Source organism: Argiope bruennichi, chromosome 4 (genome assembly GCF_947563725.1).
Source record: "Argiope bruennichi chromosome 4, qqArgBrue1.1, whole genome shotgun sequence".
Lineage (NCBI taxonomy): Eukaryota > Metazoa > Arthropoda > Arachnida > Araneae > Araneidae > Argiope > Argiope bruennichi.
The window spans coordinates 133,398,159-133,420,086 of NC_079154.1; the positions used below are offsets into that span (position 1 = coordinate 133,398,159).

The window sequence follows — 21,928 nt, forward strand, 5'->3', positions numbered from 1 at the left end:
ATAATCATTTTTTTTTTTTAATTAATCACAAAATGCAATTTTGAGCACTGGAACTGGAGACTGAAGACTACGGCAGGTGACTATTATTTTGGTGATGACGTACAACACAAGTGATATTTTGAAAATCTGGTTGATTCAATTTAGCACTGGAGACCACTGGCGCGTATTATATTGTGGTTATGATATAAAATGGAAATGACGTCGAGATCGGGATTATTCAGCACAGGTAAGGAGCAAGAAAATTTTTATGATGACAAGGAGCCCCAACTCTTTGATGATATAAGGAGCACACACATGACAACAGTGTCGGATGAAGTCACAGGTTGTGGAAGGCATAGGTTTCAACGGGCAGACGGCGGTGAAAACATCGCAGCTGGGCGAAGCTGGACCGAAGTCATCTTTGGAGCACGGCGAGCGCATTGCAACGTTGAAGTCTGGCCAGTCGATTTAATTTTAATTCTTTTAGTTCATTTCATAATTTTTCACAGGAAACTATCCTTGTCGACTTTTTAATATGTAATATTATTTGTGGTGAAGCATGATGCAGTTGAAGGCAATGAAGATACTTTTAATTTCGTGACGTCGTTTTATTTCATTTTGAAGAAGCAAGCATATGTACAAGCGACGAGCACACAGAACGACACAGAAAGGAATGAGGGAAGAGCTCTTGGACATTTTATCCCTGGTCTTATATAACCTATGATTTTGATAGGGAAAATGCTTCTTTACAGTGCTAATGTATTATGAGATTTCGATAGGGATTTTCATTACAGGCGCCGAGAAGGTAGGGGAAACAAAGGGAGATTTTAAAAAAGTATTTGCTTGATCAGCGGTATGTTATCTCTTCACGCGTAGTGTGGGAAAGTTAGATTTTAGCTGATTCAACAATTTAACAAAGCTTCTCTTGAATTAATTAAGTAGAGACAGTGGAATTGGATCACGAAATAAGAGAATATTTTAGAATGAAGTTACTATGGGCTAAATTAAGATGAAGTTACTATGAAAATTAATTAAATTGAAATTAGAGTTAAAATATCATTACATATATATATATATATATATATATATATATATATATATATATATTAAATTTAATTCTTTTTTTTAATGTTATATTATTACAGATCAAACAAAAATATTTTTTAAAAAACTACCAAAACTTTTTTTAAAAATTGTGGCAATTGCGTGGCAAACAAAAGATTTTAAATTTCAAAATATAGTAGAATTAATCAGCTTTATGCTATAATATTTTTGTTAGCCATCATGCAAAGTGCCAAAATCTCACCTAATTCTAAGTAAAATTAAAAAAAAAAAAAAACTGCTTTGATGTGCACATTTTTATCTTCTAAATTATATTTACATCAAATTTGCTCAAAATAATTAGAACAAGCAGTTTGTTCTGTAGAGTACCAACTTACATACACAATCAGTTTTATTACAATTAGAAAGATAATGATAACAAAACTTACTCGATGGGTTTAATGAAATCATCTTTGGTGCGTAATTGGTTAGGATGCACTGAATCCCACTTGAAATGCAGACCCCAATTGAACCCTCCTCTGACAATCGGAGAAGAGATATATTCAAAAGTGTCTGCATTGATAATGTCTATGATCGGACAAACAACAGTTGTGTGATTCTGTTGTATACGCTCCAGAAGAGGTTCTAGCCAAACTTCGTTCACTTCACAGTGACTATCTAGGAACACTAGGACCTAGAAAAGCAAATGCAGAAATAGAATGTAATCTATAATCCTGAGCATAAAATGTCAAAAACTATATGTACACTAAAAAAATAATTTTAAGAAACTAACAAAGATATACACTTTCGGCTTTTTCTCTCTTTAACACATACAGAATTAAAGTTTTATTTTTTAAAAACCGAAGAGAGCATTGAACAACATTGGATAATTGATTCTATGACTTCCATGTGATTTCACTGAAAAAGAGTTATTCATTGTAATATTTATGGAATTTAAATCTGCAATGAAGGCATGGCATAAATTTTGAAATACATGAATTGAAATCCATCATCAATTTATGAATGGTATACAGATTTATAGAGACAAGATTTTGCCAAAATTGAAATCTAGTTTATTCTCTTGTGAACTCAAAATGTTGCATGACACTAAAAAATCCTATTAAATACTATTAAAATGTTAAAAAAGCATTAACTTATTTTTTATTGAATACCCCCCCCCCCACACACACACACACACCCTGCAATTTCATAATTTTTACTTTGTTTATTTTAGAATTTTCTTACACAATTTTTTTCCAGCATAAAATTTTTTTTTTTTTGGCTTCCTGCATATTTATGTATGTGAGAGAATTTGAAAAAAAAAAAATCTCAAAAGTATTAAATAAAATATAACACTATTGATAATAGTTTTTAATTTATGGCAATTCTATACATAAATTCAGAAAAAAAATGGAAAGATGAAGGGTTCTAATTACTATTAGAAATATGTTAAAACATAATTAATAGATTATACTGAAAAGAAAAGATCAGCAGATATAATGTGGAAATTAGAATTTGTCTGACCATTTTCACAATATATAAAACAAGACAAAAAATAATTTAGACATGCTTTTCCATAAATTTGCTAGCAGTTCAAATGTTTGCTCCATTTTTGTTAAAGTTTTTAACAATCAAAATGCATTAAATTAAATATAGCAGCATTCTGACAGTAGCTTATGATTTATGTCAGATGGCTGTATTTAGTTCACTCTGGTAGCCTCTGCACATGCAAAAATGTAATACTTTGAGCCAACATTCAAGCTTTTGCCAAACTTGATGTTTTTCGATTTATACTTCTGCAGAAAATTTGTATTTATATTTTATATTTGCAATATTTATAAAAACAATAATAAGTACTGATTTTCTATAACATCTAAATTTAAAAGTTGATCTGAGGATATATTGTTTGTATGATAATACTAATTTAAAATGTAGTACTATTTTCAAAAGCACTAAAGTTGTTTTGATAAAAATTATTTGTGGTTATAATCTGTACACATAATTATAAAATGAAAATCCTAAGTTCATTTGTATAGGTCACATTGTCAAACATGTCATGTATCCTATACAAACATTTGTATTTACCAAGGTCCACCATTTAGCATCTGACAAAATTAAAAATTTAAAAATATGCTTAACTTAGACTACATGCATCCATCAAGTAGTAATTATTTTTTTTCCATTGCTGATAGTTTAAAAAAAGAGAGATCACTGGATTGACATCTAGCACTGTAAGAGCACACATGAAGAAAAATTGATATCTTAACCTATGCATTGTTGATTTTATAATTTTCTGATTTGATCTCATAAACGATGGAAAAAGTAGCTGAATTCAATGGGTATTAGAAAACATAACCGAAGTATTTACAAAACATCCTTATTATTTTAAACTCAATGTAAATAAATAACTCATTACTTTGGCTTCAACTTAAAAGAACAATAGCACATACCAAAGAGTAGGAAGCAGCTTATCAAAGAAAGGAAAAACAAAATACACACTTTAAGAACACATTTGTGCCTGATGTTATAAACAATCAAAAGCTTAATGCAAAAATTATGACACATTACATGAAATGTACATAAAAAGGGAACATAAACCACATGAATGTGCAACTTAATTTTCCGAAGTAAAAGCAATTTATTAGATCCAACAGCTCCCAGGGAATACACAAAGTTGCAAAATAATAACTTCTGTCATTCTTGTTGAGAATACATTTATGCAATTTGATATATGCAATGTCTCCATTACTGTCAGGGATTTACAAATGAAGTAACTAGAACCTTGGATGTTTACATATGCCTTTATTGATGATATTCTAATAACTTCAAAGACTCTTTAAGAGAATTTATACTGACCCAGGGCATTTTTCAAGAAACAAAGTCATTATAATTGAATAATTAATCATTCAAAATATAAATTCAAATTTTTCAAAATGGCTTATAACCATTGTGCAACCCATATTGATATTATTCAAAAATTTCTAAGACCTCCCAATTTAACTCAACTCTGCAAAAGTATGTCTTAATTTTTAGGCATGCATCATTTTTGTAAATGGTTTATTAATCATTTAGATTTTTAATTCTTATCAACTGTAAATAGAATCAAAAGTTAATGAAGTAAAAAAAATCATTTTATAAAATGAATAAACAGATCATTAAAAATTGTAGTAATTAAAATAAAGGTAATAAAAAATGCAAATTAACAGTAGTGTAAAACTTAAGGGGGGAAATGTTGAAAATATATAAGTAATCCTACAAACAGGTATGCAGACTTTAATGAAAGGAAGTTCTGTATTTCTGTTAATACAGAATTTAATTATATATTTTAATGAAATCATACTTATAGATTCCATATAGTACTTAACAGCTTTAGTATCAATAGAGATACTTAACCAAATCTAGAATAATAGCTATTACATATCAATGATACTCTCAAAATAGCAATATGTAAAAATAATAGGAAAAGTTTCAGTTATGAGACTACCAACAACTGTAGGTGTGTGTGCAGTTAACTCTTATCTACTATTATTATTTAAATAATTGACTCATTCTTTAAATATTAATGTATTCTAGTAAATACAACTCAATTTACAATTAAATTCCTTAATTTATTCATAAAAGTATAAAAAATTTAATACCCCTAATATTTTTTTTATTTTTATTTAAACTGATGCAAACTGGGAAAAAAAAATTGAAGCAACTTACTTCACCTGAAGCATGCTGTGCTCCAAAGACTCTGGCACGCATCAATCCTGCTCTGCTCTGGATTCTCAACAATTTCACTTTTTCACTATTCAGATGTGTTCGGATGAACAGCTTTAGTTTTTCACGAAACTTTTCTGTTAAAAACAGTGACAAATTACTAAAAAATTGATGAAATTTCCAGCATATAAATCATTCTAATCTCAGTGTAATTATTTATTGCTTTCTTTTTGATCCATCAAAGTTCCATGGTTCTAAGTATCTTGTTAAAAGATAATATGGCATGCTAGTTGAAATAGAAATTTTTTAACCATACATCAAAAAATAAAATGTCCTTTTTGCTTAGAAGATTGGGTTATCAATATTAAGCTTTTATAGTAAAAATACTTTAAAAAAGTAAAACTTTTGATTTTTTTTTAAGTCTGATTATCTTTATTCTTATCTACTTTTTAGTCTTTAATATATCTCATAATGTATATTTACAAATATGGAATATGAAATTCAATATTTTTAATTGCTTTCCAGATGACATCATTTCTATGAAATCAATTAACATGCTAAATTAATATATAAACTGATAGTTAAGAGTTTTAAATTTGTTAGCACATTCTACAGCCATCAGAAATAAACAACAAAAATTACAAAACTCTATCTAGAGCATTAAAGAATGAGTGGGAAACCAATTACAAAATTCCACCCTTACAAACATGTAATATTACAATTTGTAATATTTGTAATACAAACATGTAATATTGCAAATTTCTTGTTAATGATGTTTTAAAAATTAAGATTGCACTGATTGCCAGCCTTTACTATCATTCCATCAAAAAAAGGTATAGTATATTTAAGAAGAGTGTAAAAGAATGTTTAAGTGCAAGTAGAAATACACATAATATCAAAATTTTGCAAGAATTATATATCTGATATACATTTACATTTCTAGACATAATTTCATAAAAAAAAATTAAATAAAAGGATCACTTATATAAAAAAAATCTGGAAAAAAAAAGGAAATTTTGATTTAAGGAAAGTCATTTTAATATAAGAAATGGAAAGTTTATCTATACAAATATGTAAATGTTAAGTTAGAAAGAAATTAAAAATCTATCTATTTTTGATGATGTCCTAAAAATTACCAGTGCAAATAATAAATGCAAAGGAATTCTTCTTTTATCTTTTAATAAGGAATTTTATGCAAGAATTTCATGCAATCTATAGATAAAAAAATTAAAGATTTCATCACAAAATGTAAGCAGCAAACAAAGTGGCCCTTATTATTATTTGCAAAGTTCAATAAATCTCAACTAATAATAAAATTAAATGTATGTGTGAAGGCATTCTACAAATTAGATCATTTGATTTAGAGATACCATACTTGATTCATATTTACTTTAAAGAACAAGAATGTGAAGCTTAAAGTGATTTTTAAAAAAATTATTAAAATTAATGTTGTTGTTGTTTTTCACAATTAACTTAAAAAAATATTGAAGCATAAAAATCCTTTTTACAACTTCAAATGTAAAAATTAATTTTTCAATTTTTTTTATTATTTATTTATTTATTTATTTTGCTATATAATTCTTTTACTAATTTCAATTTAAAAAATATTGAAGCTTATTTTACAACAATATATTTCTTGTTGAAATAAAACTCAAATCATTTTCAACACTGCTACTAATATATATAATTGTGTCTCTGTTGTTCTTCTTCCTATTGATAATAATCAGGATATGAAAATTTGGCTTATATTTTGATGTTGTGAAAGGATTTTAGTTATTGCATGCTTTTAATTAAGTGATTGAAATTTTGCTGCACTTACAGTTAAGATTTAATTTGAAAACCAAGCATATACAAAAACATTTCAAAATGCACCCATTTTTAAATATTGTTTACTTTTTCTGTCATTATCATTATAAAGATATGAAGCAAAAAGAATAGCAAATGATTAGAACATGAAATGCTTCTAAAATAGAATGAGTTATATGTCTATAAAAATTTGGTATTTAAAAATATTTGACTGAAATACTCAATAGAGTTGAATTATACAAAATATTTAATTGAAATGTACAGCGACCATTAATCCTACTGAACCAAATGGCAAGTCTGAAATAAAATTATTGATTATATAAAATACCTTTAATTACAAAATAAATAAATAAATAAAAGTATAGAAAAAGAGGGCACATTACTGTACTATTCCTAAAAAAACTGAGCAACTAGACTATTTATAATCTTCATTTTACTAAGCCTTTTAGAATTGGCAACATTAATATTATAGAATTTTATCAAATTATTAATATAGTGCTATGGAGATTACATATCTAACTGTTTTTGTTCAATATAATGTTGTATTAACTCTTAATTGTGTTATATTGTATACATGTAAATATTAGCAAATAATATTCTAAATATGTGTACCAAATGTAGATTTTCATAAAATTCCAGTATCGACCAATTCCAGTATTCCAATCATTCGACCAAAATACAAATGCTGACATATCAAATTCATAACACTTAGAGTAACTTCTATACAAACAATAAATGCAAAACATCATTATTCTCACACTTCAATTCCTTTACAAATTAATTGTCAATAAGTACAATATGATTTAAGCACTGATTTAAATGAAAGTCTATTTTAATAGAAACATTGTTATGTTAAGAGAGAACAACAAACTCCATACACTTTTTCAAATACACTACTTCTCATACACAATGGAATTCTTTTTATAGGGATACTTGAAGCAAAATTTATGCATTTAGACAGTTAAAGTTGATGAAATGAGAGGAATAATTATTTAAATAACTGAATACAAAATACTGATATGTTTGTTGATGCTTGCAAATACACCAGTTGGTATTATTTGTAGTACAATAGTAATTAACATTTTGATATTTAATAATTTACATGAATTAGCATCTGCATAAATTAATTTGAGACAAATCCTTTCCTTATAATTACAAAAAGCAAGTAGACAGTGATTTGAAGGGCAAACAATGTACTTATAATAAGATGTACATTTTTCTCCTAATTTATAATCAGTTTCTAAATTTTGCCTATTTTCATAATTTTTAAATTTAGCTATAAAAAAGTAAGATAAAATAAGATTACCATCATCACTGCAGTCATCTACAAGAATAATTTCATGCAAAAGTTGTTCTGGTGTCCGATCAAGCACAGAATAGATTGTACGAAGTAACGTGGACCATGCTTCATTGTAAAAGCAAATGATAATACTGGCTTTAGGAAGGTATGGTGAGTAAACTTGATTCTTACATCTGCAAAATCAATTAAATAATAATCAGAATATAAGAACCATAAACAAGATAATAATCAAACCTTTTAAAACTATTATGAGTCTAAAAAAGATAAAAGATGATATTTCTATCTTAAAATAAATTAATATTCAAACTTTCTTTAATTTCTACTTAAAAAAGATTTTAATAGTTTTAATGAGCTTTTAGCTTTTTTCTAGTGACTTGTTCTGCAAGCACATATATTAGTACAAAATATCATTAGCATGAAACTCATGAAAATATGCACTACTTTACATACAAAAATATGGTTTTAGAATATGTTTGTCAAATGATAGAATCTGTTTTATAACTGGATGCTTATAAAACTAATTTCAAATATGCAAAGGATGTCACAATTCCTTTAGTAGGAATTAAGGAATTATATTATTATTAGCCTATCAAATCTAAAAGCTGACTTCTTTATAACACAGTCCCAATATCCAAGTTTTACGAAGATTGGGGCATTACTAATCTATTGGGTTGGCAAGTAATTGATTGCAAATTTTAAAAAAGAAGGAAAATTCAAAATTTTTGCATAAAAATATAATTTTATAATCATATTTTATAAACGTTATATATAATTATATAACGTTTTCGTCGTTGACCTTTTGCCACTTTTTAGGCAGTGCCCTAATTCTATGTTCATAAAACTTCCAATTTTTGTAAAAAAAAAAAAAAACCCGAGTTAAATGTGATTTTACATCATGAGCGTCATTAAAAATTTAATCATTTAAGGAGTTCTGCATGGAATGAAATAAATGGCAATCTGAAGGCCCAAGGTCAGAGCTATATGGTAGATGTGACAACACATTTCAACATAGTTCCAATAATTTTTGGTGAGTGACCAAAGACTTGAGGGGCTTTGCATTATCATACTGTAAAACAGCATCTTTATTTACCAATTCTACCTGCTTTTCTTGAACTGCATCACTCAGTTTGATGAGTTGTTGAATGTAATGTTTGAATTAATCGTTTGGTTTCTTGGTAAAAGTTCAAAGCAGAAAATTTCTTTATAATCGCACCAAATTGACAGCATAATCTTTATTTATTTATTTATGAATCTCAGCTTTTGGTATCATCTCAGCTGGTTCATCTTCAAATCATCACCAGAAATTAGTCGTCTCAGAAATAGATAAAATTCATTGTGTTTCAGAAGCGAATCACAGATGCTATTGTGGTGCATCAAAGGAATTTTCTTGGGCTTATGAAGGATCCATAAATCGAGTTTCTTGAGGCAGTCAAGCTGTTTTAATATTGTGTGTGCAATACAACAAGCTTTTCTGCAATCTCACATGTTGTGCTATGACAATACGAATCGATAATATGCTTGGTATGGGTCTCATAAACTTCAACTGGGCAGCCAGATCATTGCTCATTTTTCAGTGAAAAATCACTGGAACAAAATTTTGCAAACCAGTTTTGACACTGTCTTTCTTTCAAGTCTTCATTTCCATATACGGCACATAACTTCTTGTGTGCTTGTAATGGGTTCTTGCCTTTTCGGAAATAATACAAAAAAATATGTCTGAAGAGAGCGCCTTGTTTTTTTATCTTTAAATTGGGATAAAAGCGAAACTAAATAACTAATCGATACAATTTTTTTACTAAATTAAAGGTGAAAGCCCAAACAATAAGGTAACAATATAAATTAGGTGGTTTGAACACGTTGACAAAACAAAAGAATGTTTTAAAACTATCTATTGACAAAATTTGCAATGACTATTGCTTGCCAATCCAATACTAACAGAATAGTATCAAAAGGATTCATAAATATTAGTAGTTTGTACACAATGGCCTATGTGGTTCAATCATCTACTCAACATTGAGAAAGAGAACTATTTTACTAATAGGAGTCCAATAATTGCCAGGTTTCAATGTAATGTCATATTGGAACTGCCAGCACTCATTATTAAGTTGAAGCTATCACAAAAATTTTACAAGTTTCTATTGGTGGCCTTGTAAAAGGACTATACCAAAAGATTTTATTGTTACAATTCTCCTCAAAAATTTACCCAAATCATCTTTAAAAATCTAGGTTTAAATTAACAAGTAAAGGCACACATAATTTTCACACAAAATTATATAAATATAAAATTAGCAAAGTGGAGTTAACTTATTTTTACTACAGTGTTCATATTAAATTAAGCAAAACACAACATTTTGTTCCATTTTAAAATATATTATATGTAAAATTTCCCTGTTCAAGGGGCCAACATTTTATATTAACAAAGAAATTAATGCATAATTTTTTTCAAAAAATTACACAAAAAAATAATTTTAAAATTTGATACAAAGAACATAATTGACATAGCATAGTATGAGAAAACCACGTAGATTGAAAATAATGAAATTTTTCTTGCTTATTATATTTTATCCATAATGATTGGATTTAATAATTTGTTTCCAAAGAATAGTAATCAAATTTTAACCAGTATTTCAAAAGCTAAAATAATTTATCTTTTTCCTTAAATTTAATATGAAAATACACATGAAACTAATAATTTTTAGAAAATAACTCAAATAATATATGTCAATAAAATTTTAATTTTTTCAGCTGAATGTTATAAAAATTTATAATAATCTTTTTTTAAAAAAAAAGCTCAAATAAAAATTCTCGAATAATATTATTTTAATTACTACCTACCTAAAATGTTCAATTCTTAAGAATTCAAAACATGACATATATAAAAAAAATTTACACAATAATAGAATTTAAAAATAATCTTTAATAATGAAAATATTTATTTTTACTTGCCTATGAAAATATCATTTTTATGTGAAGATTCCTTCTAACATATATTAGCAAAATAAACATATCATATTTTTAAGAATACGTATCACAATTATCAGTTATATCAGAACAATTAGGAGATGGTTTTTGCTTTTCATTCATATTCATTAAATGTTGTAAAATTAAAAAAAATAATACTCACAATGAATGAGCGGTGTAAGGAATACGCCTTCTATATCCTAGTCTGTCGCTGATTAAAAGGTTAAATGCATGTCTTTTATATCCTTCATCTTTGATTTTTTGATCATTAGGAGAAGTGATCATTCCCAGATGTACTAGATCTGTTGAGTTCAATAATTTTGCAGTTTGATCCTGCTTATGTCTATGAAATACAGTTGATTGCTTATTTTTCGAATCATAATCAAAATCGTTTACATCTATCAAGTTTGTTTCTCTGTCAGGTATCTTTTTCTTGGCAATGAAATTACTTTTTAATCTCTGTTCCTTGGACTCTATAGAAAATGCATCAACCTGGGCAATCCGATGCATATTATCAATTCTTGGTCTCAGCTTCCATTTTGCAGCTTTCTCGGCAGTATTTTCATGAAAGAAATTTTTATTATTCAGTTTGGAGCTAAGATATAAAATGACAGCCCATGTCAAAGATGTTAAAATAATACCTAAAAAGAAGGACTTATATCTTATGGATACCATAATAAGGTGGTCTGAAGTTGTCAATCTGGAAGAGACATAATTGATGACGATGATTTCTTTTTACTTCAAAGCAAACACACTTATGTAGCATCTAAAATAAAGCAAATTTTATCATTAGTTTAACAAAGGCAAGTAAAAAGTCAATAATAGATGACATATGCTAATGAAATATATCTAAGGTATTTAAAGATTTTAAAATTCTGAAGCCACACTTCATTTGTACATTTCAAGTATCTAATTAATGAAAGAGAAAATCCTGAATAGACCCTGCTAATATACCCATTTTATTAGCAGGGTCTATTCAGGATTTTCTCTTTCATCCTGCCAGAAATATACACTTCAGGGGAATTATTTCAATGATTGTTCTGTATCTTTGTTTGAAATGAATCATGCATTTCCAAATGGATTATTTTAAAGGAATCATAAAGCTTAAGAACAAACTTCAAAAATATATGGCATCATGTAATAAAATTTAAAACAATTTTGATAAAATCAAATAATTCAAAATAAGGTGGGGGGAGGGGGTTGTATATATACAGAATAAAATCTAAAATAGAATTGAGAAAATTTCAGAGAATGAAAATATTTAGCCTAATTGGAAACACCACAAATATCCAAAGTAATAAAAAAAGGTTAAGTAAAATTAGAAAGAAAACCTTGTCTCTCCATTACTATCATGTTTTCCCCTCTCTTCTCAATAGATTTGATAAGAACAAACTTCACAATATTGAAAATTCAGGTGGTGAACAAATAAAAAGTTGTTTTTTACATTTGCTATGTTTCCAGAGTTGCCACTCAAATCTGGGGGGGGGGGGGAATCCCTGTGTTTGCCCTGCACATATATTCAAGATATGAAGAAATGTACAAATAACACTCATGTGCTAGTTATAATGGAATATGGCTTTAAGGAGTGGAAAAAGCAACAATTTAACATTATTTGAAATAACAGTATATTAAAAGGTTTATATTTACATATATAAAAAATAGACAATAACTCTTTATTTATAATATAGAACTTAGCAAGACAAAATTTATATATTAAAAGGGGGATATATTACCTCTTATCCTTTTCAGTTATAAGTAACACAAAATTAAGGACTCGAGTGAAATAAATCACAAAACATTTTTGTTATCATGATGCAAATCATTTAATGATTACATGATAAAAAATATTACAAAGAAAGATTATTCCTTATTTATTCATTGTTGCCAATTCAAGTATTTGTGCTTCAATATCTGCAGATTTTTCAGCCATAAGTTTTATGGAATTAATGGACCTAATCTGTAACAAATAAGGTAGGACACTTCTATACTGCCAAATGCACATTTTTTTAGCTATTTCACTTTCTGTGAACATATTTTTAATACATTATTGAATGCATTAAAGAATGAATGGATGCAAAAAGTTTCAATGCCCATCAAAATTCAGCTTTAAATTATTGTCCTTGAACTAAAAAGTTTGAGATTGGTTCATTTTTGGACATTAAATTTGACATATCATCTTTTCCTGTATACCTTTTGGATACTAATTCAAATTTCAATTATGTCTCTTATGAACTGCACAGTCTTAAAATGTTTTCCTCTTTTGGCATGATTAGTAAATGCCTGTATTCTCATATTACTTAGGTTTATTATCTTCTTACAAAATGAGCAGTGTGTAATAAATGCATTCTGCGGAACTTCTCAAACTCTTTCAGCAACATGAGATTATATTTTTTATTCATACAATTCAAATTAAATATAGATTTTGAGTAGCTCATTGGTTTTAAAAAATTGCTAATCTACTATAAATAAGCTCACAATTTCCCAAAGAATAAATAAAACATTCAATTAATTTAAGTAGTGTTGACAAAACACCACTGTGCTGCTTTCATAAATTGAATGTTACGACTCCCACCAGTGAAATATATTCTATTCTTTCACGCAGTTACAGAAATCTCACATATATTCATTAGCTGAAATTCAGAAATCTCATGGAAAAAGAAAAACTGTCTCACGAATCAAAAGTGTACTGATCTATACAGAAAAAAAAAAAGGGAAAAGAATAGAAAAAGGGCGAGTTTTCACATTACACAAATGCTATTGCTTTGTTTTTTGAAGCTATGACAACAATGTTTTATTCCTGCAATCTTTAGAGGTCACCATTTTTTGGTTGGGAAAAAAAAAATAACTACAAAATTTTTCTTCCAGTGGTGTGGCAACTCTGATTTCATAAAAATAGTATTCCTAATCAAAGAAAAACATTTAAAACAAGAAATATGCCAACAGATTCAAAAATAAATTTGTTCATTAAAATATTAATGCATGGAACTATTTTGCAACTCAGACATGGAAACTCAAAGTGTTCAATTTAAAAAGGCATAATAAATGATTAAAAATTATTAAATTGGGAAATATAAATCAGGTTCAATAATTATTTCAACAATTCCAGATTAATGTGATAATTAGAAAATTTAAATCTGATTTTTTTCTTTATAAAAATAATGATAAATTTTAAATGTACATTTCTGAAATGTAAATAGAAATTATTAATATCATTACCTGAACATAAAAATACAGACTGTAGAAAATTTCAAATTCACTTTTTGGAATATCTTTGGGCCATCATCCCGAATTCATTTGATAAGCTGAATACCCATAAAAATAAAAAATTTAATATTAATTCACCTAAAAGATCATGAATTAATTTACATAAAACAATCCTTCACAAGGAAACAATAAAATATAAATCTCAAGGAATTTCGCAAATAACCAACCAGTAGATGATAAATTTAAACTGCAAGCCAGTTTTCAAAATATATTGACGTTTCAAATTAATAAATACGGTACTTTCGAAAACGAATATATTCATTAATATCAAACAATTTATTGCTAGAAATCTATAATTAAGGATTTTCAAATAATTATAACGGAAAGTTAGTTTATAAAAGCCATTGTAAATCAAAAAGTGATTTATTTGGGATATTATCAGCTATAAATAAAAATTCATCACTATTTATAGGGAATTTCAAAACTTCAGCAAATTTACCGCAATCGTCTTGTTTTGATATAAATATAAACATCAATGCTCTTGCAGTTGAGTTGAAATTTTCCTGTTGAATTTCATTTTTCAATTTAATAGCTCATAACTGTTCTCGGAAATTATAAAATTACAAAATAAGAATAAGTTCGTTCTATAATTTTACATTTGATTGAGAAAAAATAATATTTTGTATTAAATATTAATACAAAACAAAGGGTTTTTTTCTTAATTTTTCTCTTGTAAAAATTTTTGAACAACTAAACTCTCTTCATATATAAAGGGGCTGTTGTTTTTGTTTTGGTTAGGGCACATTTGATAGTCTGTACCTCTAATAAAATTATTGTCCACATTTGATTTTTAAAAAAATTTATGCAAGAATGGCAGATGAGGTGTTGTTTGATCTGTTGCATTTAGAACTTATATGTACTTACGCTTCGTCTGCTGATGAATGCAAAGAATTCGATGTCTCCAAACTAGAAACTATAGGATTTTATACCGGGTATCGTTTGGTAGAAAGATTAACCAGAGAATGGCCCCGATTCAAAGATGAATTGGATATAATGAAATTCATATGCAAGGACTTCTGGTCAAGTGTATTCAAAAAAGAAATTAATAATCTTCGTACTAATAATCAAGGTGTTTATGTTCTTCATGATAACGCTTTCCGATTTCTAACGAAAGTAACGAATAGCAGTCAGTTTTTAAGTTCTACTCCTAAATATCTGGCATTTACTTGTGGGCTTGTTCGAGGCGCTTTGATGAATTTAGGAATAACATCAGTTGTGACGGCTGATGTTGCAACTCCACCAAGTTGTAAATTCCAAGTAGTTGCTCAACGAATGTGATGAATTTGAAATCTTGTCTCCTTATTGTCATGTAAGATTAATATGCGAATTCTGTACATATAGAAATATAATTGTATATATTGATACTTTTTGAATACCTGTAATTATTATTATAAAAATAAATATAAGAATAAACTTATATTTTTGCCAGTATATTACTTTAAAATGTATAAGTAAATGCATTTATTAATCGTATATAATGTGTGGAAAAAATATGCTTATACCTGAGAGTAGCAGATAAATCACTTTCCGAATACTTTTTGTTCATAGGAGATATTTTATATTAAATTCATTTGCATTTATGTAGTACCTATTAGATTTTATGTTTTAGACTGATTTAATATTTAACAATGAAAAAAAAAAGATTAACTTAATAAAAAATATAGAAAATGAACTGGAAAATAATGATGTGACAAAAAATATAAAATTTCAGTCAAGATAATTATTAAAAACTCCCAATTTGATCATAAAAACCTTTGACGGCATTGAATAAAATTCTAAGCAATTCAGATGACACAAGACAAGAACATACCTTTCACTGGGGTGTTTATTAAGGATAAAGCAATTGTGCATGCAGTAATTTCCAAAGCTCAGGATGGCTGGAGACTTCAAAAATTTATGCCACTTTCAGGAAAATGCAATATCTGATAAAAATTGCATTTATATTTTTTCCTAAGTTTTGTATGTATATTATTTTCCTGGAATCCTCTGATATAGTAAAGCCTAATATAGCTGTTATGCCATAAAACCCTCGATTATTAAAAAAACTAGAAGTCTTCAAGTTTTATATATATATTTTAAGTTTCATTTGCAGTATGTAAAAAAAAGGTTATATTTTAATTTAACAAATTATTAGCATAAATTTCATATCCTTTCTCTGATTATTTTGTGTGTATAAGGAGAGGTGTTATTTGTCACCGAAACTAATTCTCACAGTTTTTAATTATAATCTTAAAACCTATTTGCTGATATTCCTTGTAGCCAAGATAGCAGGCTTTTAATGAGTTCTTAGGAAGTTTACCTCATTTTTTTAAAAAAATTTATTATTCTTGGTGAAAAACTGGATGCTAATTGTAAGTCTTACACTTATTGAGAGTAAAAAATATTGCAATTATCAGTTTGAAATATCTATCTTTATCCCAATTATTTCCCATAAAAAAATATATATAATTTTAATTACTTACCATATGTTTTAGTATGTGGATTATAAATACAAATCATATAACATAGCCATGAAGCAAATTTTATGTCATCTATTAAACTGAGATTAGGTGTACTTTCTCACTTAACACGTACATTAATTAAATAATATATTAACCAAATGAAATAATGTAAAAACATGGTTTGTGGACCTGTACTTACAGAAATATAAAATGGAATAACTTAAAGTATTCCTTGAAAATAGGTTATTACATAATTTTTTCATGAATTAAACTTGCTTGATTTTATCTAGCATCTGTGCTGGCATAACTTGAAATTTCTCAAAGGCAGCAGATGTCACTTTCAAGAGAGTTTCTAAGGAGGAGTTATAGAAACAATAGAATTTTGCTGACATTTTGAGGTTATATAAATCAATTAATTTTTTTGGATTTAGGAGAATTCATTTAACCCTTATGACAGAAAATATAACTTACATGATAAAATAATGTTCAAATAGAATTACACATTTCTAAAGAACTGTGAAATTGGTATGCAATAAACATGAAACAATGAATATTTCAGAGAGGGGTTCATGTACTGCAGGGTGCAACTGTATGTTAAATGTGGTATTTGGAAAATAAATTATAGGGAATGGTTCTTATTTAAAATCTTGAGAATTTTTATATTATTAGGCACTTATTTCATTGATGCCTTGCTTGTATTTTAAATGTAAAGTTTATTTATAAAGCCCATTTTGTCTAATAAATAAAATATTGTTAAAAAATAAATATTGTATGATTCTGAAAATGTTATTTTCAAATGCTGAAAAATGATTGAGTTTGGTAAATAATGAGAGCCTTTCAAGAATTTATCTTTCTTAACTGTTGAAAAACTTTTTAGTGTGTGAAAAATTGTTTAAAATTATGAGCATTCTTTCCCCTTCTCTTCCCTATTTTTTGCAACTAAATATTTTTGAGGTAATCTAGTTTTTGATAAAATATTCTCACTAAATATTTATTTTGCTTCTAAATAATCTTCTATAAAATACTTAAAACTTATCAAAATAACTTTTTAAGACATATTTTTCCACAAATCTATTATCAAATGGGCAGAACCATCTATTTGGTTGTTTTTGAGATTGGTGCAAATGGTTTGTTTCCTGCATTGAATTTTGTGTCAAAAGCAACTTTAACTTCATTTTTTTTTTAATTTTGTTCCCCTTCCCCCCTTTTCCCCTTTTTAATTGCATTTTTGATAACGATAGAATGATTAATCTTAAACTTTACAATTATTATGATAACTTCACAATGATTAATACAATAGCATCAATGGATAACAACTAATTTTCACTAACAGATTTAAGTCAAGAAAACAATTAAAATAGGAAAGTTTTCAAGTTGCTTTCACAGGCTACTTCATTTTGTAAACGAAGCAAAAATTTTTTGAAAATTTCGTATTATTAAAACAATGCCATTCAACAGTCTTAAAATAAACCAATTGTCTGTAAAGAATAAAAATATATGTATATGCAAAAATAAATGCTTGGTCAAAAATACTTGGATAGAAATCTTATTACACAAAACAGAAACAATGATCTATTAAAAATACTTCGTTAAATATAGATTTTGGCAAAAAAATTTAGATTTACTTTACTCATATTTGTTTTTTTTGTTTTTTTTTCAAATACTGAATAATGTCTAGCAATAAATTTCGTGTTCCATTAGCTAAGAAATTATTCTTTGTTTCATGACTGAAACGAATTAAAATTTGTAATTAGAAAATAATATATATATATAGAGAGAGAGAGAGAAATTCTATACGAGTTTATTGTGCTATGTGAGTGATATTGAAATTCGATAATAGAGATACAACACAAAATATTAGGTTCTGTATAATATTAGATATATATATCCCAGAACTTCATTTTATTAGTTTAGGCAATGGATTTAAGAAATTCCTTTACAATAATCCTGTCTACTAAACTTTAATTTTTCATTTTTGCAATAAATTTTTTTTTCTATGACAAGTATTTGCAGAAAATAGTGTATAAATGCAAAGATGTATTCTTATATCTGTTATCTATAAAATAGCATTCATATTTCCATATTTTCTTTAAAATAATAGTTGTGAAAGAAAAAGAGTGTTAAGTATATACCTTCTAAAACGCAATACAAATAAATTAATAAAATGACACATGAAACTGTTTACTGTAATTACTTAATTTATAAATTTTCTTTTTGTTACAAAGTAATACATCCATCGATTATTTCAATTACCCTATTTTTAAATTAATTAAAAATATGAATCTTATCAAAAACAAATATTTCTAAATATAAGTTCATTCAAACTAATAGTTATAATGTTCAGGATATTTTAGACATACCCAATATCGTGAGAAGCATTTTCCCTTTTGCAAATACATAAGTTTGTTTGGAATACCAAGTAATCATATGAAGTCATACAGAAAATGTGTAGAAATATGTCATCAGGAGAATATCTGCAACAAGCATATGAGCTAACTTGTGAAAAAAATTTCACTTTTTATACAGTGGAATATTGAATATTTACTTATAAGGGCTTGCAGGTTAGGTGCTGAACACACAGTAACAATGATATAAATGGTTTTCTTTTATAAAAGAATATATGTATTGGTGCCTTTGTTGAAGACTACAAAGAAAAGGAACGCACAATAGCGGAAGATTGCACGTGTGCTATCAAAATCGGGCCCTATGCAACAATAAACAGATTAATAAATCTCTTAATTCGTATGGGCAAAGCACAGGACTGCCGCGTGGGTATTAGGCGCCCTTGTTCAAATTGAAATTTGGCGCCCCTTTATGGGATTCTATTGCACTCATATAAAGTGCTGCAAACTATATGTGAAATACTCTTTTATAGTATTCAAAATTTGACTTTCGAAGTGAAAAGCTTTAAAATTATAATATTAAAACACGTTTGTCTAATTGTTTATTGTTTTTTTATTACTTAAATTATCTTATTGTTTTTTATTATTTCATAAATTTTAAAAACAAGATAAGGATAAAACATTTTTTAAGTAAAATATAAGAATTAGAAAATATATTTAAATATGGATTCTCCTAGCTTTAGCAGTTACAAACGCTCGTATCAATTCCTTTATATTTAATTTATCCAAAATTTCACTCTCTATGGATATAATTGACATGTCCGGTAAGCTCTTCAGCGCCATGGTAGAACGCAATGTAGTTTTTTATAATTTTAAGTTTTGAAAAACTTTGTTCTCCAGTAGCCACCGAAGCTGGAAGGGTTAAAGAACTCCATAAAGCTATTCCAATATTTGGAAATGTATCGGTAAGATTGTTTTCATTTAAAATATCAATAGGTGGCATATCCTCTTTGGTAAAACATCGCAAAGACAAGGGTATTCCCTGTTAATTCACGGGCACACTCACACGGTAGTGCCGCCACCATCATTACGAAAAAAAAAGCAAACTAAACAACGACGTTCAGCCGCAACAGCTTCACAGCACATAAAGAATAAATATATTCCGATACAAAATATTCCCAATTCCTGTTGTTAGATGTTACAAATTTTTATATTTTTAACACGTTCCGTGTGGTAGCACTAACTCTACACGGAACGTGTTTTTATTGTTCGTATCGGCAATCAAATTTTATTTTACACAAACGAAAACAACCCGCAGGAACGAAAATAAAAGTAAAACTAAATTAAAATAAAAATTAAATCTCATTTTATTGCTTAGAAAATATAAAACATGCAAAATTGCTAGCGTATAATTAACACCTATTATTTAAGTAACATTAAATAAAAAAAACTATAAGTACTATAAATTTTGGCGCCCCCGTGACCCAGACGCCCTTGTGCGGTGAACAATTTTGGCACCCCTACGCGGCGGCCCTGGCAAAGCAAACTGATCGTATAATAGACTCTAAATTTCGGAAGTGTCTACATTTTTATTTAAAGTTCCGCTAAGGTTCCGAAAGGAATCCGACTTTCTTGACAGGATTAAATTTATGCGACAAGAATTCAAACATTTGTTTCAAAGAAAACATTTCAAATAATTTGAATAAAATTCACCTGGCTTTTAGCATTTCGCAGCAGATATGATTTTGGGGGAAGGGGGGGGGGAAGCACACAAAGAAAATTGGGTAAAATGTCAAACACAATAAAAACCATCTGTTTGCAGCAATACAAACCAAAAGCAGCGATTTGTTTATTAAATACAACAGTTTTAATAAGGAAATTTATTAGAGAGTTTGTTGGCTATTAAATTTAGGCTATTTAGGCTATTAAATGATTAAAATAAAATGCTTTTTTTTTTTTAATTTCATCCTGCCATTTGATATGACGGAAAAGCATGATTCAAATGAATTAGTTTGCTACGTATTAAGAAGTGCGCATACATTTTTCTACAAATAATAAAGATGAATGCATATATGTTGGCCGTCTATTGAATTAGTTTACTGCAATTCAATTGAATTAGTTTACGTCAAATTATGAAGTGAGTATATTCTCTACTAATTAAAAAGATGTATGTATGTGTGTGTGTTGGCTCTCTACAGGCCAGGACTTTTCACCTACAGCTACGAAATTGGGCACATATATGCTTTGTAGGGTGGGAATGTACAAATCGGAGCAATTTTTAAAATTTTTATTAACAGTTTTATTAATTAAAAGCTAAATAAATTTTTGATGTTTTTCCACGATAATGACTCAACATATCACAAAAATGAATTTGACACCATCTCAGAATTTTAAACATTGTCTTCTTTTTAATGACACTGATTTAATAGACGAGCGAATTTTTGCCAAAATTTAACAGTTTTTAAATTTTTTTTGCCTAACTTTAACAATGAATTACATTGTTGCCCTGAAATTTAAGCTGTTTTTATTGTTTCATCCAATATTTAATTACTTCATTTTTCTTTCATTACTGAAAACTAAAGAAAAAAAGACACTATTTAATATTTGCACAGTTAATATGAAAAATAAAAAAGAGAAGCTAAACCCTGATACATGTTGTAAAAAATTTTTATGTGATTTCAAAATATTTCAATTACATTCCGCGGTTAGTTATAGTTTCAATTACATTTTGTTTATAGTTTTTTCTTATTAGCCTTCTTTATGGACCAGCTTGTTCGCCGGAAATATTGGTTATTTTTGGTTTTACTTAAAATGGATCAAGTTAATGTTTCAATCAAATTGCCGGGCAATAAAAGCATGCTGTTTTAATAGACTTACATGCTTTCTGTTCTTTGTGTGCATGAACTTTCCTAATGAAGACATTACAGCACTATTAAAAACGCAGTTGTCTGGTTATCACTTTTCTAACTTTCGAGTTATTGCAAATTCACTTTTCATCTGTTTTATAAACTATACAGGTATTAAAATAGATTCCCTCTTCCTTAGTTTTAACAATATAGATTAAACGGTTTAAATTTAGGGTAACAGTGTAT

General features: G+C 27.5%; 2 protein-coding genes across 4 annotated transcripts in view; one reads left to right on the forward strand and one right to left on the reverse strand.

Annotated features, from left to right (window-relative positions):
* Positions 1 to 14,513, reverse strand: part of LOC129965513 (polypeptide N-acetylgalactosaminyltransferase 11-like) — a 36,952-nt gene extending 22,439 nt beyond the window's left edge. The window contains exons 1-6 of one of the 3 annotated variants that reach the window (XM_056079482.1): positions 14,493 to 14,513; positions 14,006 to 14,091; positions 10,953 to 11,555; positions 7,835 to 8,001; positions 4,726 to 4,859; positions 1,470 to 1,714 (exon numbers count right to left, since the gene is read on the reverse strand). In XM_056079482.1, the coding sequence (XP_055935457.1) occupies positions 1,470 to 1,714; positions 4,726 to 4,859; positions 7,835 to 8,001; positions 10,953 to 11,464 (1,058 nt within the window). In that variant the 5' untranslated portion in view covers positions 11,465 to 11,555; positions 14,006 to 14,091; positions 14,493 to 14,513. The other 2 variants (XM_056079481.1, XM_056079480.1) reach the window with 2 other exon arrangements.
* Positions 14,514 to 14,767: 254 nt separating this feature from the next.
* Positions 14,768 to 15,470, forward strand: LOC129965515 (trafficking protein particle complex subunit 6b-like). Its single transcript, XM_056079483.1, has one exon. The coding sequence runs from the start codon at positions 14,864 to 14,866 to the stop codon at positions 15,329 to 15,331; it is 468 nt and encodes a 155-aa protein (XP_055935458.1). The 5' UTR covers positions 14,768 to 14,863; the 3' UTR covers positions 15,332 to 15,470.
* The last annotated feature ends 6,458 nt before the right edge of the window (positions 15,471 to 21,928 follow it).